Source organism: Antennarius striatus, chromosome 5, assembly GCF_040054535.1.
Source record: "Antennarius striatus isolate MH-2024 chromosome 5, ASM4005453v1, whole genome shotgun sequence".
Taxonomy (NCBI): Eukaryota; Metazoa; Chordata; class Actinopteri; order Lophiiformes; family Antennariidae; genus Antennarius; species Antennarius striatus.
The window spans coordinates 12738390-12765496 of record NC_090780.1 but is presented as its reverse complement, the minus strand read 5'-3'; the positions used below and the strand labels follow the sequence as shown (position 1 = coordinate 12765496).

The following is a 27107-nucleotide window of genomic DNA, read 5'->3' as shown; positions in this document are numbered from 1 at the left end:
CAACTAGTACAATATCTGGGCAAAAGGTTATGCGCACTACGTCTGGGAATTGCAGCCTTCTTCTCACATCCACTCTCATTTCCCAGGATCTGGGTGAAAGCAGTAGGTTGGACTTTGGCGAACATGGTAATACTGAGTCAGAAGAACCCAACTGGAAAAAGAATATAATGCTGACAGGCACCATGGTGTGATGAGAAGTTTGGAATCAACTTAATACTTTAGCTTCTTAAAATACTTTGCTGACTTTAAATTGTAAAACGGGTACTTCAATATAAAATGTTTTGTTTTATGTATTTCCATCGTGAGCGATCACAGACATGAAAGTCTGTTACATGTGGTTCAGGAATAATGTTGACTTCAGGTCTCAAACCTCTAGTTTTTATAATCTGATAGAAATTATGTGGAAAGTGTCGCAATGAATGTGCTTTTTAAATATAGATCAAAAATACTTTAAAATATTTAAGACCGATAAAATGGAACTTGTCCCAGTTGATGCAGCAGGGTATTAGTAAGTGGATGTCTAATCCTGATAAGCTTTCTTAGCAATGCTCAGTACCATCGCAAACTGATGGAAACACCTGACAAACATCTACATGCTGACGTGGCAATCATCATCCAACAATTAAAAAAGTTAAGTATTTAAAAATATTTTATTTTTCTGGACATATGAATATCAACAGGTATGTATGACACTCTTCTGGAGAAAAAAAGAGCTCCGTTTACAGAACAGAAATTCTTTACAAAAGATTTTACAATGTGAGCTTTTGATGCGCTCACTCTTTTTAAGACGTTGTTTTGCCTCCTAAAATGGAAGGTGTCTGATTTTACAGGAGATTGTGCTCAGTCAACCACTACTGGATCTCCAGTCCTCATGTCATACAGTGTTTCTGAACTCCACTCCTCTCACATTCAAACTTTACGTAACAAGTGCCTTATCATTGTACCATCAACTGTTAAAATTTGGATTTCGTATACAGAAATTGGATTTGACCAGTAAAACCTAATCATGAGAGAATGATTAGAATTACACTCATCGTGGAACAAACTTCTCATTGGCTTAAAGTCTGAAAAAATAAGATGAAGACTTGCCTAACTGAGCCAAAAAGTGCTCAAACGCTACCATTACTGTTATCTAATCCAAAACAATTCAGTTTCATTGTTTTCATATAGAGTGAATAAACATTACTTTGTTCAGTACTGTTTCCAAACAAAAAACAGTTGCAGTTTTACATGATTTATTGGGACCTTTGGATGTAAAATATAAATAAACCTGCTGTATGTGGTTTTCTTATTACTTTTAGACATGAAGAAAATTACGAAAAACAAAAACCAAGTCATCAAATATTTATAGAAATAGGAGAAATTCATAGTAGGTCATAAAACACAGAAAAAAAATAAGGAGACTGTAGCACTGACATAATAATTACTTTATGACCAGTAAGATTGAGATTTATTTTACTTAAGCTTTTCAATGTGTCTTGTTGCCTCCAGTACCAGTTTGTCCCAGGTAGACAGTGCATGCTCATAATGTGAGTAACCCTGAGCAATTATTTTGTTTCTGTGTCCTGCATCAGAAGGACAAACACCCTCATATGTGGAACGGGTAGTCATGTAGGTAGCGCAGAAGAGGGTTTGGGAGGGGGAGCTGTTCCGGGCAGTTGGTATGTTTGTTGATATTGAGGCGTGTCAGGTGCTGCAAAGAAGGGAAGGACTCCAGTTTGTACAGAGGGTGCATCAGCTTCAGAGGCACTCCGTTGTCCTTGGCCGTTTGCTTTGCAGGGTCAGGCTTAGTTTTTGGATGGATGTCGGTGGATGCCTGTCCATGTGGGGCGTGGCCCAAGCTCATATAGTGCTGCACGAGGCTGAGAACATCTGGGAAGGACTGCAGGTGAGGCATGTTGGGGGAAATGGAGTCCAGCCAAAAAGAGCCCTTGATGTACTTGATGCGCACACTGGTAGGCCCACAGCAGGTCTGTACCGATAAGGTCAGCATGTAGTGAGGATGACTGCTGTCCCGGATGAGAAAGGTGCCTTCTCGTTTGTTTAAGAGGGCATCTCGAGCATCGCTCACTGAGATGGAACCCCAGTACCAGCCTAAGACCAGACATACAGTTGGGTTAGTAGTTTATATTTCACATAAATGTACTTTTGGTGAATATATCCATTAAAAATTTATCCAGGAATGATTGAAATTAGATTTAATTCTGGATTTCATTAATTTATTTCAGTAATATCATAAATCAAATATATGATGCTTGTGTAATATGGACTCAAACAGTCAGATGTGTTAAAGAAAACTGTTGCCATACCTGAGGTCTGTAGATACTGGAAGGTGGTGGTGATAGAGCAGAGGTCCTGAGCTGGATCCCAGGGTGGAGGAGAGGAATTTGAACATTGCTCATCGTGGAACTCTGTCACTGCTCGAGCAACCATTTTTGATTAAGTGCAGCCCTATAGACAAACATTAGAGTATTAATAAATAATAATTTTCAAGATCATCTATCTGCAGCGAGATACTGTTAAGATATTTTCTGAGAGTGCATGTGCTATTATGTGCTGTATACATCATACTGTTTAATATGGACAAAAAGTGCAATTCTTGTGATCATTGTTTATTATGGGTATTTGTGGATTTATCTTCCCTTGTGTTTAAGTGCTATAAAGCATTAAAATATTGTTTATTTAAACAAACTCAAGCAACTTATATCAAACAGAAATATTGCCATTAATTAATATTTATAACAATTAAATATATGAAGAGATTAGGGTGCGAGAGAAGAAACATTCAACATAAGTTAACGACTGAAATAAAAAGAAAACCTTTATAGGATCAATTAACCTCAAAAACTACACTGCCAGGGTTATTAGACCTTGAACTAAAAATGCCACAAGGAAAGTCAACTTCAGAATAAAACTGACAGAAATGTTGAATGTACGGCTGATTGTCGTACAGTACATTCACACCGACACGACACTATTATTATTATTATCTAGGCTATATACTAAAAGAATTCATGTGACTATGAGACAACAGACGCATAAATATTTATGTGTTTCGATCTTACCTTGAATCAAGGAAGATCATGCGGGTCGCGATCAAGTGAAAAACAACAGTACAGGAATTATTCCAGCAGTTCTTTACAGTGAATAATAAATAATCGTAGTCGATTCTCGAACGACGTGTAAAAAGAAAAAGAAAATTGTTGTCGTGAAAAAAAATGTCAAATCCGTGTGAGCGAAGCCGAGAGAGACTGAGGAATGTAAGCTCTTTATTCAGGACAGAAAACAGCTCGGTTCAGTTTGGTCTCACGGTTCCAGGAATCTGTTTCCAAGAAAGGTTTTGCGTTTCAGCGCCCGGAGAGACAAACAATCTGCTGCCGTCAGCGCCTCAGCGCGGCGTCTGACATCACTTCCTGTGACCCTTCAAAATAAGACGGAGTGACGTCCATCTACGGCAAAGAGCTCCAACTTCATGGGGACACAACAGGATGAAATCATACAGGAGCATGAGTTCTAATGCTGCTGCAATAATCACTCCAATGTCTGCAAATATTATAAATCCTGAAGCTCTACATTGTAGTGTGCTATAATCCAAATCATATAATCAAAATAAAACATTTTAAATTCGTGAAAGTGATTCGGACTTTGACTACATTTATTTAAAATAAAGCGACTGTTTTTAATATATATTCACTATCAGAGGAGGCAACGTATGTCAAATGAGATAGGTTGATTTTAGAATATCGTTGGTTAATTAAATTTCACAGATACACAGATTGTGTTGCCATTCTATTAGCTTCACTTGGCTAAAATTAATTCAGTATTTCAGAAGCTCTACGATCAATCCGGCTTGCAAACAGTTTTTGTTGTTGTCTAGCATTGCGAACATTTGATTATCAAAACAAACAAAAACAAAAACATGTATGGTTATCCAGGACAAAAACATAAAATGAATGTAAACGGGGAATTTTTTTAAAGCCTTGTGTACTGTATTGTGCGGCAATAAATGTGTTTTCTGTGCGATTGTCTTTAAATAATGTTTCAAATGATTATTTATTATATATTGATTTATTATTCAGTGAAAACCATGTTTAGTTATTAGTTATTAACTTTCACGAATAACTAAATGTGAATGATTGCACTCTTAAATTAAATTAAAATATTGTTCGTTTTGCCCTCAAATTTTTACAACCTTTTACATTGCGGTCCAGCAGCAGTACGTCCGGTGATGCTTGTGTTTTCTGGGTGTCTTGATGCAGCTGCTGGCAGTAAAACCTGAAGCTGCAGGTCCAACACAAATTCCGCTTCTCCGCTTTAAGGTATTTAAGTTACATAATATGGTGCTTATGTGGTTTCAACACAACGCCTTTTGTCATAACATTTTGGTACTTTCAGTACTAAATTCACTTTAAGGGTGACAATCGGTTGATGTTATTATTATTATTAACTTAGTCAGGTATTATATTTCCCCAGCTTATTCTCATACTACCTTTGTTCAGAAAACCTACAGTATCATTGAAAATCCTCTTCATGTGAATCTCTTGGATTTTGTGTCAACGTGATTATTTTGTAATTTGACATTTATGCATAACAGTGATGTTAAAAATCAATCAAATCAAATCAAATCAACTCTCTCTCTCTTTCTCTCTATCTATCTACTGTAAATTATTATAATTACTTTAGATAGATAGATAGATAGATAGATAGATAGATACTTTATTAATCCCGGAGGAAATTGCATAATCCCGGAGGATTCCCCGTTTACATTCATTTTATGTTTTTGTCCTGGATAACCATACATGTTTTTGTTTTTGTTTGTTTTGATAATAAAATGTTCGCAATGCTAGACAACAAAAAAACTGTTTGCAAGCCGGATTGATCGTAGAGCTTCTGAAATACTGAATTAATTTTCGGTTATTTCATAGAACAATGTGTAAAAATGTGATGGTTTCAGACATGATCTTGTCCGGATCCTGAAAGTCAACAGTTTCCATGCACAAAGACCATTGGAATGCTTATATTCAGCCCTCAGCTCCATTTCCAAGAAAACATATCCACCTTAAATCTCTTGTGTGGCATGACAGCAGCAGAACAGCATGGCTGAAAGCCTCTCAGTAAAACGCTTCCTGGAAAACAGGCACACTGCAAAATGACCTCTATTGCTGAGCCCTGATCCCTGCTGCCTCCACCAGCCTATATGTATGTCTCTCTCTCTATCTCTCTCCCACACACACACACACACACACACACACACACACACACACACACACGCACACGCACACGCACACGCACACGTACACTCAAGCACAATCAGAGTGGAATAAGGCCACTAGGTATCAAAATTAAAGAAAACATTTTATTGTGGGACAATGTAAAACATTAGGCTGCATAGATGTGCAGCCAAACCTTGTTCAAGTTACCGAAGAAGGCAAAGGCACCTTTAACTGTCATGTGTACTGTGTACATGTGTATGTGGCCAGGAGTTACTCGTGGCTACAGTGTAGGTGTACAGGCAGGGTAAAGTAGAACTTTCATAGTCATTTCCATTGACTGTGAAACTATGAATTCAAGAGTAAAGACAAGAGAACAGTCAGATAGGAATTTTGCCTTGGACAGCAATTCGCAAACATAAATAAATGTAACTATTGTAATATAAAAATAATTCCAGACTTCAGCGTAAAGTGATTGGTTTTATGCAAAGTCTCTGGTGGTTGCCTGGTGAAAGGGAAAAATCTGCTCAACTTGTTTTTACACAGTTGTTTTTCTATGGACTAAATCAAATAAGCTAAAATGTGTCAGTAAACATTTAAATATGGTTGAGATGCTGGTAGGCATATTTTGTTGGATATGGATGGATGGATGGATGGATGGATGGATGGATGGATGGATGGATGGTGGATGGGGGATAATAATTACAGACTGGTATCAAATGCCTAATCCAACTCCACATTGTTAAATATCAGTCAGCTCACGCCTTTCATTTCATCCTTTCGCCATAGCATGAAATGAAAATATTCTAAACATTTAATTTTGTTTGCACTTGTCATTTTGATATCACTTTAAACAATTTGAATCTTCACGACAAGTTGGAATAAAGTTCTTTGGGGAGCAAAAAGTTTGGCCGTTCAATAAAAATAATAAATACTTTAATTTTTGAAATATTTTTATTTAAATCAAACTTCCAACTATATTTTTCCTCACATCTTTCACTGGTGGGAAACTTATCTGAAATCTTCTTTAAAGAGGATTTATTGTGTCCTGTTTTCTATGTCTGCAGATACACAGAAGAAATGGCGAGAAGCTTAACAGTCAAATAACAAGTCACTCCAGGGGAGTTGGTTTGCTCGTGCTCTTGTGTGTAACGTTTAAGGCCTAACTTTCTTCTCCGTTCTCCCCGGCGCCCTTAATGAGGCGTTTGTTGCCCCTCTTCCCTCCTGGTCCCCGGGGCTTAGAAAAAGCCTGCTTTAAGGTGTGTTCCATTGGGTGGAGCTCCTCATACAAAAAGTCTTCTGTCAGGCCATCACCACTGTCAATCTCCATCTACTCGGATAAAAACGATAAAATACCATAAAAGACAGTTAATTACTATACAGTTGAGATCAACATCATTACAGTGTAAAGAAAAATAATGTCGACAACAGAATTATTTTTGTACCTTCTTGGTGACCTCTAGCTGGTAGTCTCTCTCTACCTCGTCCAGTAGCCTGTTCTTACAGCTGGAATACAACATCCGCTCCTTGATGCTGCAGGTGTAGCCGGGCATCGAGTATATAAACACTAGACACAAAGAGGTCATGATGAATTTTGCTCCTTCATCCAATCATTTCTGTTGTTGAATCTCATTGATCTATGACAATAAACTGCTCAGACTCTGAACTCACAATCACTACCTTTAAGTCAAAGGTGGACAAAGTGTAGCTCATCCAGATATATTTCCTCAGCTTCATTTAAATGTGACACAAAGTGCTGTTGCATCGTGTTGACAGGTCAGGATACCTTTCATTTGAAAGTTTACTGAGTTTATCCGAGTTTGTTTTTACAACTAAAATTGTAAATTGCTGCAGATGATGACCAGTGACGGTGATCCAAACAACAAAACCCCTAACAAAACAAAACAAAACAAAACAAAACAAAACAAAACAAAACAAAACAAAACAAAACAAAACAAAACAAAACAAAACAAAACAAAACAAATGCTTGATAAAGCTAAGGCAATGTACAAACATAAATTTCTGTGACTTTGGCTCTAGACTAAACTAATGACACCTTGTATCCATCACATAGGCTAGTCAGTGTATGATCATTAATAAATATAATATTGCTAATTAGTAATTAATTAATGTTATTTGAGGTCAAAATAAACTTGGAGTTGGGGCCCTACATGGTGTCATGGTGGGTATGACATCCTGGAAAAATGTTTTAAGACAAATTCATATCAAGCAATGTTTGATTTCTGTATAATTTAAGTGAAGCACTCCCAAAGCAAACATGAAAAGATAAAGTGAAACTGTCCACTGACCCAGCGCCTCCTGCAGCTGACCCTGGTGGGAGTGTTTGAAGATGAAGAAATGGTATCTTGGGGAATCTGTGGGAATCCTGTAGGGAAGCTCCTGGGTTTCTGTAGGTTTGGTGTGAACCAGCTCAATAGTTTCTTTATCTACATCCAGCCTCTGTAGTGCAACATACAAAAACAAGTTTTGTTTAGGTTGCATTATGCACAATCAAGTTTACTGGGTACAAGTATTTGTGTTTGTTGCCACTTTGCTCACAAGCTGTATGTAGTTAATGCGTCTCTGCTTGAGCTGCTGCAGAGCTCGTTTGGCCTCTTCTTGTAATGGAAATGCCAGACCTTGAAGAGTCTGTGCCCGTTTGTCCAAGCCAAACTCCATCGTAACCTGCAAGACGGAAAAAATAATACATTAACTTGACAACCTGAGTGCTCATATGTTTCAACATATTACAAAAACATGAAAAGCAAGTGAATCAATCAGATTGAACCAACCCTTGCTCGTGTTGTTGGAGTCCCAATTCTTCTACGTTCATCCTGTGAACATAGGACGGTTTTACAATCAGTCCTTTTTGCATTGTTTAATGGACACAGTTAAATTTGTGGAGAATTTTTACATACCCATACAACTTTATCCTGTGGGAATAAAATGTGGAAATGTGTAGAATTAACACACAATCCATCTAATTCACATATATTCAAGCAGTTCTGTGTTTTTTTAACTTCACCTCTGTGACTTTAATTTGCTGCAGCTTCTGCTCGGCCGCTGTGAGAGGAGCTGGGCTTGAGCACGACAACGTGTGTCGCAGATAACCCTGAAAGCACAGGTCATCCTGCAAAATATGCAAAAATGGTCTATAATCACCAGCAGTTCAAGACTTACTGACCATCTATTGTGTTGCAGGAATTTTACAAACCTCAACTGTGCCAAAGAGTTCATCTTTAATGTGTCCTCCTCCAAACTCCTTCTTCAGTGTGGCACGGGTGGCTGCATACATCATTTTCTGCCTCACCTAATACGTACCACCACACAAGAGGATGGAATGAACAGAATCTTTTTTTTTTTTAAAGTTTATTTTGGTTTGATGTGTTCATCTGTAGTTTGAATTTTAATTCGAATCATTGTTCTCTACTCGTTTTTAATCTTCCTCGTGTGATGTGGAATCAGTCAGTGAACAGAAGCCTCACGGTGAAGTAGCAGCATCTTGTATCCAACTAAACTACTGAATTTAACAATGTTTTCATCTTCAGAGACTATTTTTTTCACTGAGGAAATTTTAAAAATAATTTTCAATTGTTATTTTTTCACGTATTTTTAAGACAAAATTTTTGAGTCTTAAAACATAACTGTGGACTCTAAATATGGTGACTTTTTTCTGTACATGCTGACTTGCTATTAATTTATGTCTTATTTTAGTATTTGTTTTATGGGAACTGTAATATGAATATTGGAATAATTCAAGTTAAATCGCATGTGAATGACATTTACACAGGTTTTGTATTATAACAAGCCAAACTCCATTGTAACCTGCAAGATTGAAAATATAATATAACAGTTAATTGCAAAGCTCTTTCCTAAATATAAGTTATCACAAATTAGTTCCATTTTGCCCAAGAAATTAACTCAATTTGATGTACGTTGTATACAGGTTCTTATTTATATTACTTAATTTATGAGGATATTTAAAATCGCTTTATTTGTTTTATTTTTAATGATATTTTTGCATTTATTTACATTTTGGCTACAACCTTTCAGTGACTAAATTTGAGACTACAGTTGAGCATTCAAATGTCAGAAAGCCCTTCAGACGTACTGGTGATTGGTCAGGTGACCAGGCGATGAAAATCCATTCGTATCCTTGTGCATTCTGGGAATCCAGACGGTAGAGAATGTAGCAGGGTTCCTGAGGCGTGAGCAGAGGAAGCAGAAACTGGTCGTAGTCTTTGTCCCAGCTCTGCACCGGCTCTCTGTAGCAATCCAGCACCAACTCCTCTGTGGACAAAAATGTGCATCAGCTACTCACATTTGAGTTCAGAATGAGTCAGTTTAAAACTCACTTGTAATCAAATATTTCCGAAGACAAGTAACCTCTCGTGTTTACCATTTCTGATGACTATCTTCATTGATCTGATGGCACCTCCCCTTGCTCGGGCCAAAAACTCTTTCAGCTCAAATGTTGCTGTAGTAACCAGATATAAGGCAGACATGTCAAAACTGAGGATTGGGGTTGAAAGCAAATGAGACAGGACAGAGGTAGAGGTTAGGTAAGAACCTGAGACTCCACTTCAGAAAGAAAACTTGATCCATGGCCACATAGTCACACCAGCGCCTGAAGTGACCCAGGCGGGGGACATGTGCACCAAAAGGTCTGGATTTGAGTCAGAGGGATAAGACAACGTCATCCCCTCACAGTGATCAGACCCATGGTTAATAGTTTGCTACTGAAAACGAAGTTATTCTGTTATAACCCTCCTATCTTCTCTCTCACCATCGTTACCAAACACGGCAGACTCATAAATGATGTAAGACCAGGTGAGAAAGGCGAGAGAGGTACTTATCAGCCAACCCCTGCTGCTCTGCTCCGATTACCAAATGCCATTACATACATTTATGGGTACTCCTTATAATATTTAAGAACAAAATGTGCTAAATATCAAAAGCTGTATGAGAGCGAAGACATCCTAAGCATGCATGAGTGGTGTTAGGTCTTACAGGTATTTTAATTTGGAAATTCTAAGACATGCAGGTTATGTAGACCTGTATTGAAAATGTTTCATCTCTCATTCAAGAGGCTTTTTAAGACATAGCTGACATTATTGAGTTCACTTTCTTGACATTATTCAGTACAGAGATCTAGTTATATTATAAGGGTATGTTTTGGTCCACAATGATTTATACATCCACCTTTTTCTGGGAGAAATCAGTGAATATACATTTTGCTGATTGTTGTCTGTCATTGAATTGCTCAAGAAATAATCATTTTAAAATAACACAAACTGAATTTGGAGTCAGCCAAGCATGAACACAGAAGCCCGAAAATGTTTTCCTTTGAAAAACAAAAAAACCCCTTACCATTAATTCCAGTTTGGTGTGACATCTTTTGGCAGTCGTTTCTACACTCCTCACACAAGAAGGACCAGGTCCAGATCTATGTCCTCAGTCTTCTCCCTCAGCAGGTGCTGCCTCTATTCTGTGGCAGACAGATGGACCCACGCACACCAGTGACATAAACGCCACGAGGGTGACTCGGGAGATTCCTAGCACTTGAAATACAATCTGCGGAACTGTGGCTGATGAGTAATAACGTGTCTGTCAGTGGATATGCCACCCAAACCACTGATCTAGAACTTTGCGTATCGATGACCACAACTTGAAAAGTCTCGGTGGGAGAACCTCATTCTGCTCTGAAGAACTGTAGTGCTCCTGACATCAGTTGTGTCGGTGATGTGTAAGCAGATGCTGCCAGTGTGCCACATGCAACAACATTTTATTACTCTTTCACATAGTGGCCAATCAGCACAGGCATGATCTCAAATTCCAGCCAGCTGGTCATGGAAAGGTGACGCTAAGTAAGAATCTTACTGCGTCATTTCAACATCGTTGAATGGAGCAAGAACGGGAGGAGGTTCATGTGTTTGGGGAAGGGTGCCTAATGCTCATTTTGATGAGCAAGGTTTCATTTAATCCTTCATGAAATGTTAAATCGATACCTTAGGAAATATGAGAATGATGGGATTCTTATGACAAAATATTCACACCTTTTATCCTAAAGTGGTAGGTCAGGAGCTCAAAATGACTGCTGGAGTCGTAATAATGGAACTGGCCATTGACAAAAAGAACCGAATCAGTTCAGTTGCACCGCAGGGGGAGGGAGTCTAGGTTAAACATGTTGGTCTGTGTGTACTTTACAAATCAAAAGCTTGAACAGCCACTCCTTATTTTTTCTGTGTCTCTGCTTCTCACCCATGCCAAGATACTGTAGGTGAGAGAAAGATAAGTGTGTACCTACCTGTGATGGGATCATCCATTATTCACTCAGTGGTGAGTACATAACCCAAGCATCTATACATTATTCAATAGAACCACCCCCCCCCCTTCAGGAAGACACACTTTATACGCACAAAAATAAACATCCGTTCATCCATTTGATTAAACCTGCCAGCATTTCTCACAGGCTCTCAAATGTTTTCAGATTAGTTTACTCTTTGTATTTTTAATTGAACTTATTGTCAATTCTGAGAAACACAGGTAAATAAAACAGGTAAATAAATCTGGTAATAGACTGAAAAGTTCACAATGAAAGGCTTTTTTGCAGACATTACTGTGTGTACTTGTACCTGTCCCCTGTGCCTCTATATGTACCTCTCTGTAATACTAATTGCATGCCTACAGGCCCCTAGTGTGCTGTCCGTTTCAGGGGCCTGTAACCTTTAACCACATGCTGCAATTAGCACATATACAGTATGTACTTGTGTGAGAGTGAGAGTGTAAAGAGAATTTCCCCATGAGGGATCAATAAAGTGTGGATTATTATTATTAGTAGTACGCAAAACATGAATCTTCTTATGAACTAGAATTGCAGCCATTAGATAAGTCAATCAAATGAATATTTTTCTGTAATAAATTGAACTTTACTAGGCCACAACTTCTCAGTTTGTGAGCATGTTTGTGAAGAAAGGATGTCAAAAGAGAAAAAAAAAACAGAAGCCCAACAGTCATCTATGAACAGTTTATTATAAAATACTTACAAAATACAAATTCTGTGAATCGGTAAAACAATACATGGAACATCAGGAAATGTAGTAATACTTCAATAGAACACGAACAAGCAACCCAGTTGCATTCAACAACTATGTGTAAAAAAGCTGCATGAAACATTTTAATAAAAAATACACCAGGTACAATTTTCACTATAAAATGTTAAAATAACATGTCTTTTCTTAAATTAAAATACGTCGGAGTCCTCATTGTGTTTTACAGCATTGCTTGACTGACGTGTTTCACAACAAGGATTCACTTTAATAACATCCTTCTATAAGTCATCAATACATGGGAGCCAAAACGTCTGGAGAGGAGAAGAAGAAATGATGGATGAGCTTCTGTCCACACCAGTCTGTCCATTGTTAGCTATTGTACATATTGTCAGATGTCATGCAATTGAACTCACCATGACGCTGCAGGCGCTAGCAAACGTCATATATTGAGGGTTAAACTGCAGAGTATTGATGGGGCCTGGATGTTTGCCATCCAGCACTGCCACCTTCATGCCACTCTCGGTGCTCCACACATGGACTCTTCCATCCTCTGAGCCTGGGGAAAAATATGTATTTTTACACAGATCTCATAGGAAGAAACAAAAATAAAAAAATGTGTAGACTCACCAATCATGACGAACTGCGAGTCAGGAGTAAAACATGCCTCCAAGGAAATACCTTTACTGTTATTGTAGCCCTTAAAAATTAGACGGGACAAACCTTAAGCTACTCCAAAGTCATCGTGCTAACATGACAACAGATGTAGGAAAGTCAGGATTCACTAATGTGTGAGTCTTACAGAAAAGGTGTACAGCACAGATCCATTGAAAGCATTCAGGATCCGGATCATCCCTCCATTGGTGGAAATGAGAATCAGTTTCCCATCATTACTGAATTTAAGTCCAGTCCAATCACAGACCCGATTGAACATCATCTCAAAGGAGGTAAATGGACCCTTTAACCAAAATACGAATGTTATAAAATGGAAAACAAGCAAGCTGGTGTATTTATAAATGTATTTATACGTGTATTTAGTATGCCTTGCTTCACATTCTGCTGATACATACAAAATTCTCAGTTTGGGATGAATCAAGTAAATAATACTTTACCTTGTCAAAAGCACGAAGATCGTATAATTTGATGGCCTGTGATTCCACTCCAGCAGCAAAAATCAGCCCCTCAGGATCAAAAGAACAGACAGGCTTTCCTAGTGGATTAGTCAAGCCCTGAAACAAAAACACACTCGCATAAACTCAAAACATGACAATCAGAAATCTGGATTTTATCATCTAATTCATGTATTCCTAATTTATGGCAGAGGTGTGTGTCATATTTTTCCTAATTAATAGGTTTCTCCTTTCATTTAATCTTTATTTATAGGATTATAATTACAATACTGTGTTTCAGTCACTGCACGTTACTCTAGTTTTATCTAACAGGGAAGATGCAAGTGTCCCAGTGGCTTTAAAGCAGGTCTGGGGACACCCAGTGGTTAAAGGACAAGTGTTTAAAAAATCACATTGTGTTTGGTGGTTACTTAAACCTCCAGGGGCAGTGATCTAGGAAATCCAGATCCAAAGCAGTGTCAACTGTAAAAGCTGCTGTGTCATATTTGAAAGATTCCATACAGAAAAAAATTCTGTTTATTCACTGACCACTCACTTGACAGTTTTCAGAACGCAGGTCCCATATCCGGATTGTCTTATCCAACGAACCTGAGATAAATGTATCATCCACCGGTGACATGGACAGAGCAATCACTCTAAAATATAATAAATAAATCCAATTATAAAGTAAGTTAGTAACTTTAAGCATTAAGACATATGCCATGAGTAAAAATGAAGTAGAATTAAATGAGGAGAGGACAAAACCAGTTTGATGATGTCTGTATATCAGTACATAACCAGTTTGAGGAGAACAACATTGTGCAGAAATGTGTTTTCAGAATCAACCTAGGAGGTACTTGTGAAACACTGAGTGTCGATGGCAACATAGATTCTGCTTTTATTAGCATGTTGTAATATTAAAATTACAAACATAAATTATCATGTTTCAAACTTCAAAAACGAAATTCATAAAAACTTGTCTTAAAGACAACGGGATTCAACTTAGTTCAGCAGTCCAATAAATGAGTGTTAGGCAACAAGAGACACACAACTGGTGCTTTTTCTTACTTTGCAGTGTGACCTGGGAAATACCTGATGTACTTGTTGTCAGTGAGTGAAAGGTATCGAATGGTATCTACAAGAATGAAAACCATACGTCAGTTTCGAGGTACATTTCTCTACAATCTATTTCACATTCTGTGTGAATCTTTTGCCAACATCTGTCAGTACAGAGTCATTACCATCCTTCTTGTTGGAGCTGTAAACCACCTTCTGTGTATCCCCGTGTGTATAGCGGATGAGGTCTACCCCATACTTCTTGCTGTACAGGGTCCTTTTAGGTCTGAGAATGGGAAGAAAATTCACACCAGTCAATCATTGCATGACCTCCTGAAACACAGCAGACACCACCACACCTCCTAACTCATTAGGCATTATGAAGAGAGGACACAAGTCGAATTCTGATCCATCCTTTCTTAATATGTGATTTCAGCTGCTCAACAATGCAAAGTGTCTGCTGTCATACTTCAAACTTAACTTTTTCAAAGGGGACAAGTCTGGCATGGACACAGGCCAGTCTAGTGCAGTATAGTAGGACAGTGTAGAATGTGGGTGGTCAATAGAAGACGTCATCTTGATGGCAGTATTGATCCAAAACCAGTATGCACAGTAATCCACGCTACAGGCCCGGACACCCCCCAGATCATCACCAGTGTCCACTCCTGAACTCTAGTCTGGTTATCATCTGGATGTTCCAGAGGACACAGCATCCACAACTTCCAAAACACACTTGAAATACAGACTAATCAGACCAAAGGACACGTTTACATTTGGTTTCAGCTCATAAAAAGCTTGGGCCATAAAAATCATCAGGATTTCTAGATATTGTTCATACATGGCTTGTGTCTCACATGCTAGAAGAAGCTTAACTTGATTTTGTTGGTGCAGCACCAAACTGTGTTTTCCTGAGTCCATGTAGTAAACAATTCTTTGATTTATGTCAAACAATGCTGGCTTTCATTGCTGCTTTCATTCTTGCACCACATTTGCAGATATTCATTCATTTTAATACCATGTATAACAACACTGATTACTTACTTCCCGTCCCGGACGTCATACAACACAATGCAGTCGTCGTCGCTACTTGATATTGCATGTTCACCATTAGAGCTGAAGTCCACACAGTTGACTTTCATTGAATTTTCTCGGTATGTCCTAGCAACCCTGAAACTTCGCAACACGCTGTCTGTGATCTTCATGTCTGCCGCGACACACCTATAATGTTCACCGTTGTCCTGATCCGCTGCCTTTAATTGTAGCAAAAACCTCCATTGAGTAAGTGCATGACAGTTAATTGAGCCGTTGAGTTGCGTCACTTAAAAGCTCGTTTTCTGAGAACGACAATAGTACCAGGCGCTGGGAGTTATTTACTATGTGCAGCCATTCAGTAAGGCGAAGTTACCGTGAACGAATGTAATTTAATTAAAATCCACCTCGGGGGGGGCGGTGCTATGCAGTCATAATTATATTCAGTGGGTCAAGCAGACCAGGCAGCACCGAAGCTTGAAACTAACACATCGTTTGTTAGAAAAAGGAAATGACGACACACGTTAACCGGAAGTTTGTTGAACACCCAAAAAGTATATATATATTTTTTTTAATTTTAATTTTATATACTGGTTTGATCCCCGAAGGGAAATTAAGAGAGATATATTGAAAAAAAATTATGTTTAGTTATGCCAGGAAGCGGCCTTTATTTCAAAATGTCATAGCAGCACGCTAAAATAATTATGCTGGCATATTTTTAAGTTTAAATAACCACACATCACTTTAGGATTATTTTGATATATGAATTTACGTTAAACCTAACACGGAATTTTGAAACTGTAATATTTGTATTTTCTTTTAATTGTGACAAAATACAGTTTCTACTCTTTTATCAATAAAGACGCGATCCGGATGTAGTTCATATGAGACGAGGTCGACAAGTTATACTTCCGGTATTAAATGAGCCCTTGTTGATTAGTGACACTTCCGGTAGAGCTTGTTTCTGTATCACCGCGTTAACAAGAGCCAGATAGCCTACAAGATCGGCGTTATGAATCATTACAAACGTATTGCATGTAGTGACATTATGAACACCATCTTCTCTCTGGTCAGATTAAGAGCACCACATGGTCGGTGCATGGGGACGGCATCATCCATCAGTAGGAGTCAGGCCCTCGACGAGGAAGATCCTCCATGCACGGGAGAGAAACGTCGGCTCACTGCGCTCGATCTTGCACAGAAGATTCGGCGGGAGCGTTCGAAGACCCAGACAGAGGCAGAGCCTCCGTTGTCTGGTCAACAGAAGAGGGTGATGGAGCTAAAACAGTTCAGTCAGCAGCTTCAAAATGTTCATCCCAACGTACTGGCCAAGCACCTCCACAGAGGCGTGCTGTACAAGGATGACGATATAGTGGTTATAAACAAACCCTATGGCGTTCCTGTTCGAGGTAAACCAACACGAGGTCACGGCTCACAAAACGTTATTAATGTACTGAATACCGATCTGAGTTTGAACAGAACAGAATCAGGAATATTGCCTAATGACATGTCTTTTCTCAAACCACAACTCAGACATCTAGAAATGATATGCAACTGAGAAAAATTGCAAAGAAAAGAAGATCAATTTTGTCACATTTTAATCGTTTTATGAAGTAAAAGTTTCAGAGATCAAAAATACTTTGAAAAAAAGTATCAGCATACTGCTACTTTGCTAAGAGTGAGCAATAACTTTGGTGTATTAATATATCCATCTATTCTGACGATGCTAGCTATATACTGGTGCAGTTTGACAAAAGGGGATGTGCCTGGATGTGAATAGGTGTACATTTGGTGCTGTCCCCATCTCTTAGATGACGGTGGGGGCACATCCATCTGCTCTGTGCTTCCTGTTCTCTCTAAAATGATGGATGGGTCAAAGGTCAAGTCTAGCTCTAAGCTGTTCCCCTCTCTTGGACTGGAGAAGGACACACCTGGAGCTCTTCTGCTGGCCAGGAGGGAAGAAGTGGTGGAGCACATACTCAACCTTAACAGGGATAACCAGATACAGAGGAAGTATTGGTAAGCTACAGTATCGAGTAGAAGCAGGGTTTAAAGACAATACTGAAACATGTGTCCTTATTTCCCATGCTTCGTTTAACATATTCCGTTTTCCTCCTCAGGGTCATCACAGTCGGCGTGCCAGTGCAGTCTGTAGGAGTGATTGACATTCCTGTCATAGAGAGAGAGGTCACTGGCTCTCGTCCACACTACAAGGTGCCCCCTCTGCTGCAGCTAGTTGTTTGTCATTAAACTGTTAAATGTGGAGTTGCATACAAAAGTAGTTACTAGTTAGGTAATAGTTTTAGTGTTATTATTGGACTGTATTATATCTCTATACATTTTTTTTAATTTCAGATGGCTTTAAGTCCTGTTTTCAGAATGAAGGATTCAGGCGATGGTTTGACTAGAGTCCGAGCCCATCGGCAGTCCCATCCTGCTGTGACCAAGTATCGGGTCTTGGATAGCAGCAGTGGTTGTAGCCTTGTTGAGCTTCAGCCTTTAACCAGTAAGGAAACCTTTATGGGACCTTCCACAGGAAATGACTCCCAAATCAATTTTTTAAACTTTTTTTAAAAGGACGGGAGATGTTTTCTACATGTCTTCTTGTGTCCACAGGCGTGAAACATCAGCTAAGGGTCCACATGGCATTAGCTTTAGCATGTCCCATTCTTGGTGACCACAAATATTCCAACTGGAACAAGCTGTCACCCCAGGTAAGATGTTTACAACTTCATATGGCTGTAAAAGGTTTAAATAGCATGTATGATGAAAGCAGCACCACTATTGAAAAATAAGTTTGCTATACTTGCTTTTCTGTGACATAACAAATCTTATTGGTGTGCCACTTTGAATAGTGATTTGTTTCCTGGCATCAAGCTGCTTATAGGTAGTCATTATTTTCCAGCACAACATAGGCTAACAGTTTTACACAATTCCTGACTGTAGAAGATGCACTGATCCTGGTCTCATATCTAATTGAATCAGTAATCAGAACAAATTTAAGCTGTAATGCTTGGTTTTGTTTCAACTCTAATCAACGGGCAGCGGTGTGACTGTTGTCAAAGCTTGCCCTTCATAAATCTACTGTAGTTTGAAATGTCAGTCTGAGCTTTAGGGTTTCCTTAGTGGTGCTTGATCCAATTAGCATCATGCAGTTCCATCTCTATCAAGGAAGGCAGCAAACGTTTTGTGTCTTATGCCATATGCTGATTCTCCAACCAAACAGCTTTTTCATTTTGCTATAACATGTGCATTAAGAAAAGAGCATATTGTTACTGGCATCTGTTTGTATTAGATGTGTGGGATAGGACTGACTTTTATTCAATGGCATTTTTTTTTGTCGTTTGGTTTCTGCAACAGAAATTACCAGATCGTGTTCTGGAAAAACTTGGGCTGGAACAAAGTAAGGCTCGATATCTTCCTCTTCATGCTCTTGCTCAGCAGCTGACGCTGTCAGGAACACGTCAAACTGAAATCAACGTGTCCTGTCCTTTACCTAAATATTTCACACAAGCACTGAGACGACTGCAGCTCACCTATGATAAAAAAGGACCGTGAATAACCAACTCCTGCTGTTTTGCTTAAATGTTTGCAATTCTGTTGAATGATGTCAAAATTTTACATGTAAGAATGTTTTCCTTGTACAGTATATCATTTAAATTAAATGCGAATTTAAAAATTCATCTGTGTTATTGTGATGTTATATAAAATGATCTACCTGAGGACAGTGTGGGAATGGCTGTTCAGCATTGCATCAGTCATATTAACAAACAAATCCAAATGGAGTGACTACTTTTGCCAGTACTGTTAATGAGAATGTACTTCAGTTAAAAGGCAGACGTCTCCAGGCTGAGAATACTGCACGCCAGTTTTAGAAAGACCAACAACTAATCCTGACTTCAGGTCTTAATTCCACCGACATATTTTCATTTTTGAATTTTTCTACTTTTGATCCAAGGATTACTACTGCATTGGCTAAACAAGATGTTTGTATATCCTGTTTAATTATCTATATTTAAACTTTACATACAGGAATATGTTGGCAAATATTTACTTTGTTTTCCAATAACAAGCTTTGACCTGAGAAAAATGTTTGTTTTCCTTATTGACTATAAAATAGCACTTGACCTTAAAGAGTATCTGAGATTCAGCTCACTCAATAATCCACAAATGTAAATTGTCTTTTTTGAAAAACAGGCACAAGTTCTTCAGCTTTGAACATACATACATAGATGATCCAAAATGCAGTCAGTATACAAAAAAAAGGTCACCGTCCAGTATAGTGTGACACATTATACTGGAAGCTTAAAGATGTGTGATGTTTACTAGTGAAGGGTTAAATATATTCATTTCAGAGTAATAAGACTCGGCAACATTTACCACTGCTTAGAGAAAAGCAGCCCAGGAGCACAATCATGGTCCAGCAGTGGTGGAACCTGCACCTCCCTCAGTTTACAGTTTTAGGGTTACAAAGGTAGCTGAGACGAGGAGCAGCCCCGAACATCCGACAAAAACACAAAAAAAATCTTTGATGTCATGACACACTTTCCCAGGAGAAATGGCAACTGTTTTAGAAGTTGTTCGATGTTATTCCAGAAAGTCAATGATGTTTAATGACTCAGGATGGATACCACATGACCAGCGACTGACGATCAAATCCCACAAGTCCTCTGGGTTTAGCTAATGTCTGAACTGGCACTGATGATCTCTTGGATCTCTCTGACTACGATGATGCGGGAAAGAATGTGCTCGATCTGCTGACTGGTGAGGGGCTGAGGCGAGTACCACATCGGACTGTTCGGTGCAACCACAGGCTCTGGAGTCATGTAGTAGGAGTCGTTGCGTCCCTTAACACTTTGAGGGCTGGAAAAGGAAATCGGAGATACATTCATTTAAAGTACAGTATGTGGTGAGGATTTGTCCAGTTTCACAGGATTAATGTGAGTATCGCTCACCATTTGAAGAGATAAAAATCGTAAAGCTTGATGGGGCAGCGGAGAGGATTTTCTGCATCCTCGACTTGTTCTTCAAACATTTCGTCCATTCCTGAAACAGATGTCACATCAGGTCAGCAAAAGCAATTCTAAAGCAAAACATTAACGTAAGGCTGACTGCCCTGAGTACCTTTGGGTCCTGCGCTATGTGGACCCTGTCCTTTGAGAAGGCGGATACTGGTTGCTTTGTCCTTGGTATTAGCAGGGTTCTTCCGTGTGTGTCTCACAACCTTTGTGAAGGCTACTTTCAGGTGCTGCTCAGGTGTCATGAGACGGAAATGCCTGGAACACAGATGCGTTTAAAACATGTCTAAAATATTGTTTTGAGTAGTTAAGGAGAACGGACTCAGGTCAATCGGTGCTGAGAGGTCGTCACTCACTTAGTGTTGAAGTACATTAGAGTTGTGAGCAATGTGGCTGGCGAATGCGCACCGAGCTGTTTACACTCCCACAGCATCTCCTCTGTCACGTGACTGGGAATGATGTAGCCTACGATGAGAATGCACGGTGAGTTGGTTGTTTTTATTAAACCATTACAAACACTGAACATGGTCATACTTTCTTACCTAAAGGATGGACGGCGGGTTTCCAGCCATCCAGGATTTTGTGTAAACTCTCACAAAAACGTGTATAGTATGGATCAGAAAAAATATCATCCACGCGTCCATTTTCACAGAGGTACTAAAAAAAAAGAAATGTAGTCTGTGGCACAAGACAAAAAACAAATCTTTTGGTATGACATATAGTGAAAAAATCAGGATACTAACCTTTTGTATACACAAGAAAACATAATATAAAACATCGGATGCAAACTGCTCTTTATCTGCTCCTCGCGCCTCCTGCGTCATCAGGGAAAGTCCTAAGTTCAGCTCAGCAACTGCACTAGACACCAAATCCTCTTGAAAACGAAGGGGTTGACGACCTGGACAGAAGCACAGATGGAGTTTTATTAGTGTTGGGAAGTTGCATTTTTACCATTTTTAAACAGAATATGTTGTGCTATTCAATGACCAGGAATAAAAAAGAAAGCAGATTTTGAAATGTGATGACAGGTAATCAGTGTTTGTGAGCTGGAACATTTCCTCTTGTTTTCACATAATAATTAGTTGACTAACGTCCTATTGGAGCAAGCATTGTCTTTTCCTGCTTGTTTAGCTCAGCATTTTTTCGCTGCGCCCACAGACGCCAAACTTCCAGGCCTTCGTCGGGCTTCAGACAGACAGGAACCAGAATCTCTGCCGGTGGTTCAGCCTGAGCCTCTGTCTCTATGTGAGCCTTCACAAATAAACAAGAAAGTCAACGTCAATGCTTACTGTGGTGGAGGGCATCATGATGATAAAGCAGCTCGATAGCAGCAATTTACAAATTTTGCAAGATAACAATTGATTTCAATGAAAGTTTGCAGCAGGATAGAGCAAAACCATAAACCCTAACTGACATATGTAGGTTTGTTCAGCCTTGATGGAAGTATACAGTCTGTTGAGTACAATCCTATTTAGTTAATAAGTCAAGTCAATATTTCAAACGACATAAGTACTATTTACAGAACACGTTTGTAGTAACCTGAGTGAATAACATTCAGTCGGGATGCCAGAGGACCTTCTGTTATTAACAAGGACATTGATACAAGTTGTAATCCATACTTTTTCAAAATTATTAACTAAAGATGACTATTTCTATTTCCCCTGACACTTCATCAATTTTTACATGAACTGAGTAATGGAACTATTAAAAACAGGGTGGTCAGCACAGAATACATTTAGTTCCAAGCATACTGACAGAGGTCTGCAATACAGCTAGAAGGGAGAAGTGTGTCCAAACCTGCAAATGGAGCTGCTGTTCTTGTCCCTCTTCTCCCTGGTCCTGCTGTTGGTTCGGATCCCATATGTGCACTGATTGTGTCGTGTTGTAAGTCCCTCCTACAGTCTGCACCGCTACGGGGATGTGAATGTTCCCATTCATGAACTGTGCTGGGAACAGGGTCTGGACTATTTCTTCTTGTGTCCCAGACGAGGCCGACTGCCCTTCTGTAGACCTCAATGAGGGGCTTTGGGACAGTTTATCCTTACCATTGGTGGTGGTAACCTGCACTGTGCTGTATGTCTCCTGTGGTATGGCGATGTGAGTTACACCCTGCTGCTGTGGAGTGGAGTACACAGGGATGGTCCAGGTTTCTCCAGAGGGGCCTGTGATTGTTCCTGTAGTGCTGTACAACTGAGTGCTGTCAACCGTGAGCAAATCTGGCCTTAGGGAAACGTAGCTTTGCTGCTGCCCTTGAGGGATGGTTAGAACTGTAGCCACCTGCTGGCCTTGTTGAACAGCGTAAGACACAGCAAGAGGGACGTCCACTTTACGCTTCTTGGCAGGCTGAAGAACAGACACAGAGGCCGACCTCTTCTCTGCATCCCTGAGGGAGTCTTGATGCTGTGATGGAGATATGGCCTCTATGGTCTGGATCTGGATCTGTTGTCCATCTTGTAGCTGGATATGCTGCCCCCCTGGTAACTGGATTGGCTGGGCTCCTTGTAGCTGAATTTGTTGTCCCCCTGATAGTTGAATGTGCTGACCGCTCTGCAGTTGAATCTGTTGGCCAGCCTGGAGTTGAATTTGCTGGCCCCCTGTGAGTTGAATGTGTTGCGTCCCTTGTAGTTGGCCACCTGACAACTGTGTTTGTTGACCTCCAGCCACAGCTGCAACCAACTGTGCCTGGATCTGTGGAACACAGCTGAAATAATCACAAACCAGCAACGATGCATAGCAGGAAAGCACTTAATGTGTACAACTACTTCAACAAGACCTGCTGCTGCTGCTCCTCCGTTAGCTGTCCATGTTGGACAAGCTGGGCTGTTGAGATTCCCTGCAGGTCCTGTTGAGACGGAGAGGCCACCTGAAGAACCTGGCCAACGGCTTGGCCCTGCTGTTCCTCAATCTGGACCTGGCAAAGGAGGACAGAATGAAAGATAGTCAACAGTAAACAGAAAAAATTCTCCTAAACAGAAAATGTGACATTTGACAACTGCATCTTTTGTTTTTTGAATGAATGATCCTGTTTGATATGTCATCTTGTAGGAGCAGGAGGTCTAATAACTACAAGGACATCAATACAGGATAGACTAAATGTGTGTAACTGAATATAATACATAGATACAAAATATGCATTTTTATATTTCATTAAAAAAATACACATTACATGTTCTCATCTTTAATACTGCAGATTTAATAGGATCTAAGAGCAGAATATCTTACTTTCACATTAAACAAGATTCATTTCTGAACTAAATAATGGAACAATGGCTTTGCATAAACTAACCTGCACATGAAGTTGTGGTTCAGACTCATGATGAACAGACAGATGAGGTGAAATCTCTGCTGTGGTCACCTGAAACCGAAACAATGTTTGATTACTTCAGGAGATCAACATGAATAAAATCTGGAATAAATGAACCCCAACAGGAGCAGCTCTCACCGGACAGGCCAGCTCCAGCAGGGAGCCCGCCACCTCGGTGCTGTCGGTGTAGATGCAGTTGGCGCCCTGCTGCTGATACACCATGGTTGTTGTGGCGGGGATGGAGGCCCCTCCCTGCTGGGTGAACTCCTGCAGCACCTCGGGGCCCTTAGTGAGAGACTCCAGGAAGTCCTTCATCCTGTGCTGGGGGACGGTGCGGGCTTTCTGCCGCACATACTCATCAAACGAGACCACCCCACCTTCCTGCTCGTTCATCGTCAATGGACCTGCGAAGATGAGAATAACTTTTACACAAATGTGACATTTATGCTCCAACACGCATAAGCCATGAAGAGAGGGCAGCGATTTACGATCGCATCGGTTATAAATATTAGAGAATAAAAATCACCGCTAGTTCAAAAGCGGGGTGATGGAATAACAGTGAAAGCGTACGGGACAAAGTGCATTTAGGTTCACAAGTTAATGTGATGACTGCTACACTTCAAAACTTCCCAGTAAAGTAAAGCTCACAATTAACACCACAATGTAATAAAATAAGTGATAAAACACGGATCCAGACTCCCAACATGTTGGCTTCACGTCCCTGGTGATAATAGTGTCTACGTGGTTAGCATGCTAACACGGCAGTGCTGCTGTAGCCCCTATGGATAGCTAGCTAGCTAGCTAGCTAGCAACCGATGTCATTAAGTATATTTAACACAATTGAACACTAATTTGATATCAGCTATGAATTGTTTATTTAGCTCTTTAGCGTCACAGTTTGTTCACGTGATAACAAATATAAAATCTATAGTCCATGAATTGCGTTTACATGACGGTAGCTAGTGACTGTGAGGACGCTAGCTGGCTAGCTAGCAGTCGGCTGTGGATCCCGTCATGCTACCTTAAATAAAAGGAAATCCTCTCTTTCCGCCAAGGCTCGGTGTTCAAAACTAAAACGCCAATAAACGTCAAACAGCTAACACCAGCACACACTTTACTGAGCTACATAGCACACGTAACAGCAGCGCAATCCCGCAAACTATGGTGTGATTAGATTGCGATTAAAAAAAAATTAACAGCAGCGACGAGCAAGCGAGGTCTGACGTCTGCTTGTTGTTACAGGGTGGAAGCTTCGCTCCAAAAACAAGTTTCCCAGCACCTGCGAAACAATAACGATAATATTCATCCAGTTGGATCCAAATCGATATTAGTTGGTTACAGCTTGAACCAGACGCCTACATAGAAGACAACGCGACTGTGTTTATCCAATGAGATATAGAGTGACGGAAGTCTAGGCCCCAAACAACGCGACTGTTCTCTAGGTTGGACTCTCAAATGACGGCCTGCCCCCGTGTGTGAACACGGGTTCACATCAGAACATGTATCTGTCACTAAATCAACTATCTATCTATCTATCTATCTATCTATCTATCTATCTATCTATCTATCTATCTATCTATCTATCTATCTATCTATCTATCTATCTATCTATCTATCTATCTATCTATCTATCTATCTATCTATCTATCTATCTATCTATCTATCTATCTATCTATGTGATACTGTAAGTCATGAATATCTACCTAATATGTATTTTTTTCTTATTACGCTTACCATTTTTGTGTTTTTACTTTATGCCATTTTATGTTTAAAATTTTCTGCTGTTTGACTTTAAATTTATGTTTGTAAGAATGGCTGAATCTCTAAATTTCCCTTGGGACCAATAAAACTATTAATCCATTCATCTATCTATTGATCTACATAATTTCTACATGTATATGTGATGGCGTCTAGATCTCTGGAATAAGAACCAGACCCCATTACACCAGGCTCCAGGTTCAGTCATTTAAACTTAACACACATGTCCAGAACGCTCCCCAAGACGCTTTGGTGATGTCTGGCACAGATTTGAATGCATGTACCTTTAACGAGACTTAACTTCCCCAGTCTGCCTTAAAGAGCCAGGCATGTGTTACTGGAGGCCTCCCCCTGCTCTCGCCACAACAAGCTGCCTCTTACGCGTCTTAAGGTGGACTGGCACAAAAGTGATGTGTGCATAGACTACACTCCATACACTCGGTATATGAAAGAGTTAATTCCCACACTCACTACAAATTGGGGATTCTGCAAGAGATTTCTGGTTGAAGTGTCGATAGTAGATATACATACTGCATGTATGTTAACAAGACTTTCTGAAATCATATGACAACCCTCTTATGATACAGACCATACATCATACATAACATCTACTTATCTACTGTTAATATTTTAAGTCATGTTTTACAGAAGTCTTGACATATGACTGCTTTTCAAAGTAAAAAAACAAATACTATATTGGCATGAAAGATTACCAGACTGTTCGTGTCTAGTTGAACAAACCTTATTGCTTATTTGACTTTGTGCTACTTAAAGAATCTTAATGTAATCCTGTAGAGAAGGGAGTTAACCTTAACCCTAACATAACTGTTGGAGAAAGAGATGAGCAATGTCTGATGGTCAAGTAATTCTTTCTCAAATCTACACATGAAAAGATAATAATCCACAAAGTGTTGATTTATTCATTTTCCAGTTAAGATTGGTATTACAATTGAGGAAATGTTTCTGTGACTGACATTTAGGCTGCCAAGTAAACAAGTGAACAGCAGGTGCAGTGACAGGAATCAGACATCGCAGGTTGAAAGCTAGATGGGCATTGGCATGTCAGTAAATCCAATGTGTTCAGCCCTCATTGTGGACCTACATCACAAACCAGCCCTTACTCAGGCTGTTACTACAGTGGGAGACAGAGTGCTACATGTTATGCACTGAAAGAAAGCAGAACACAAGGAACCGCAGGGACATCTCATGGTATCTGTTTTACTCAGCTTGTTAAAATCTTTATCTTATCTTATAGAAGTAATGTTTTTTGTGAGTGGTGTTGTGAAATATCTAGAGGTAAAAAATCTGCAAGTTCAAGTGACTGCAACTAGTCCCGCATACTCTAAACACTTGTTTTGTATTTGATCCTGATTTTACTAAACAGTAAATTTACGTAGAGTAAGTCAGGACCAAAATCTAAAAATAGAATGCATTTATCATTTGAACTCATCAGAGAATGCATTTAAAAATATGATAACCTATGAAAAATATCTTTGTCCTACCAAAAATGCAGTTACTATGAATTTGGCTTGTTCTAGGTGTCATTTTTATATTTTCAACAATTTATCATGTAT

General features: G+C 39.5%; 4 protein-coding genes and 1 long non-coding RNA gene across 7 annotated transcripts; 2 read left to right on the top strand and 3 right to left on the bottom strand.

Moving 5' to 3' along the window:
* Positions 1 to 1329: 1329 nt before the first annotated feature.
* LOC137595653 (cytokine-inducible SH2-containing protein-like) lies at positions 1330 to 3344 on the bottom strand. The gene is made up of 3 exons (XM_068315866.1): positions 3066 to 3344; positions 2310 to 2451; positions 1330 to 2094 (listed from the first exon to the last, which is right to left on the bottom strand). Exons 2-3 carry the CDS (start codon positions 2431 to 2433, stop codon positions 1589 to 1591), a joined length of 630 nt encoding a protein of 209 aa, XP_068171967.1. The 5' UTR covers positions 2434 to 2451; positions 3066 to 3344; the 3' UTR covers positions 1330 to 1588.
* On the top strand, positions 1761 to 8793 carry LOC137595654 (uncharacterized). The gene is made up of 3 exons (XR_011035448.1): positions 1761 to 1888; positions 8260 to 8334; positions 8412 to 8793. It is a non-coding gene; the product is annotated as an uncharacterized lncRNA (long non-coding RNA).
* On the bottom strand, positions 6204 to 15935 carry LOC137595652 (WD repeat-containing protein 82-like). The gene is made up of 15 exons (XM_068315865.1): positions 15466 to 15935; positions 14610 to 14710; positions 14437 to 14503; positions 13925 to 14024; positions 13372 to 13488; positions 13062 to 13217; positions 12890 to 12959; positions 12676 to 12818; positions 9322 to 9495; positions 8425 to 8520; positions 8225 to 8340; positions 7770 to 7833; positions 7520 to 7670; positions 6656 to 6777; positions 6204 to 6540 (listed from the first exon to the last, which is right to left on the bottom strand). Exons 1-15 carry the CDS (start codon positions 15624 to 15626, stop codon positions 6373 to 6375), a joined length of 1806 nt encoding a protein of 601 aa, XP_068171966.1. The 5' UTR covers positions 15627 to 15935; the 3' UTR covers positions 6204 to 6372.
* A 462-nt stretch (positions 15936 to 16397) lies between these two features.
* LOC137595573 (pseudouridylate synthase RPUSD4, mitochondrial-like) lies at positions 16398 to 19310 on the top strand. The gene is made up of 6 exons (XM_068315770.1): positions 16398 to 16862; positions 17265 to 17472; positions 17574 to 17667; positions 17809 to 17959; positions 18070 to 18167; positions 18814 to 19310. Exons 1-6 carry the CDS (start codon positions 16466 to 16468, stop codon positions 19009 to 19011), a joined length of 1146 nt encoding a protein of 381 aa, XP_068171871.1. The 5' UTR covers positions 16398 to 16465; the 3' UTR covers positions 19012 to 19310.
* Positions 19311 to 19497: 187 nt separating this feature from the next.
* On the bottom strand, positions 19498 to 25212 carry LOC137595571 (transcriptional regulator QRICH1-like). Of its 3 annotated transcripts, none has more exons than XM_068315767.1 (12): positions 24797 to 25212; positions 23914 to 24179; positions 23758 to 23826; positions 23245 to 23382; positions 22269 to 23159; positions 21563 to 21722; positions 21215 to 21369; positions 21014 to 21128; positions 20828 to 20936; positions 20578 to 20729; positions 20409 to 20499; positions 19498 to 20316 (listed from the first exon to the last, which is right to left on the bottom strand). In XM_068315767.1, the coding sequence occupies exons 2-12, from the start codon at positions 24166 to 24168 to the stop codon at positions 20130 to 20132; spliced, it is 2322 nt and encodes a 773-aa protein (XP_068171868.1). In that variant the 5' UTR covers positions 24169 to 24179; positions 24797 to 25212; the 3' UTR covers positions 19498 to 20129. The 3 variants fall into 3 exon arrangements, with proteins under 3 accessions (XP_068171868.1, XP_068171870.1, XP_068171869.1); XM_068315769.1 differs by having other exon boundaries at positions 25055 to 25212; XM_068315768.1 differs by lacking the exon at positions 24797 to 25212 and having other exon boundaries at positions 23914 to 24715.
* Positions 25213 to 27107: the final 1895 nt, after the last annotated feature.

Bases quoted from the DNA above. Each gene is read 5' to 3' on its own strand.
- LOC137595571 (XM_068315767.1), bottom strand. From the start codon at position 24,168: ATGAACGAGCAGGAAGGTGGGGTGGTCTCGTTTGATGAGTATGTGCGG. The intron at 23,827-23,913 runs GTGAGAGCTGCT...TTTCGGTTTCAG, and splicing joins TGCTGGAGCTGGCCTGTCCG to GTGACCACAGCAGAGATTTC. The intron at 23,383-23,757 runs GTTAGTTTATGC...CTCCTTTGCCAG, and splicing joins AACCACAACTTCATGTGCAG to GTCCAGATTGAGGAACAGCA.
- LOC137595652 (XM_068315865.1), bottom strand. From the start codon at position 15,626: ATGAAGATCACAGACAGCGTGTTGCGAAGTTTCAGGGTTGCTAGGACA. The intron at 14,504-14,609 runs GTAATGACTCTG...TCATTCTTGTAG, and splicing joins CAGCTCCAACAAGAAGGATG to ATACCATTCGATACCTTTCA. The intron at 13,218-13,371 runs GTAAAGTATTAT...TTTTGGTTAAAG, and splicing joins ATCTTCGTGCTTTTGACAAG to GGTCCATTTACCTCCTTTGA.
- LOC137595653 (XM_068315866.1), bottom strand. From the start codon at position 2,433: ATGGTTGCTCGAGCAGTGACAGAGTTCCACGATGAGCAATGTTCAAAT. The intron at 2,095-2,309 runs GTATGGCAACAG...GTCTGGTCTTAG, and splicing joins CCAGTATCTACAGACCTCAG to GCTGGTACTGGGGTTCCATC.
- LOC137595573 (XM_068315770.1), top strand. From the start codon at position 16,466: ATGAATCATTACAAACGTATTGCATGTAGTGACATTATGAACACCATC. The intron at 16,863-17,264 runs GTAAACCAACAC...CCCATCTCTTAG, and splicing joins CTATGGCGTTCCTGTTCGAG to ATGACGGTGGGGGCACATCC. The intron at 18,168-18,813 runs GTAAGATGTTTA...TTTCTGCAACAG, and splicing joins GGAACAAGCTGTCACCCCAG to AAATTACCAGATCGTGTTCT.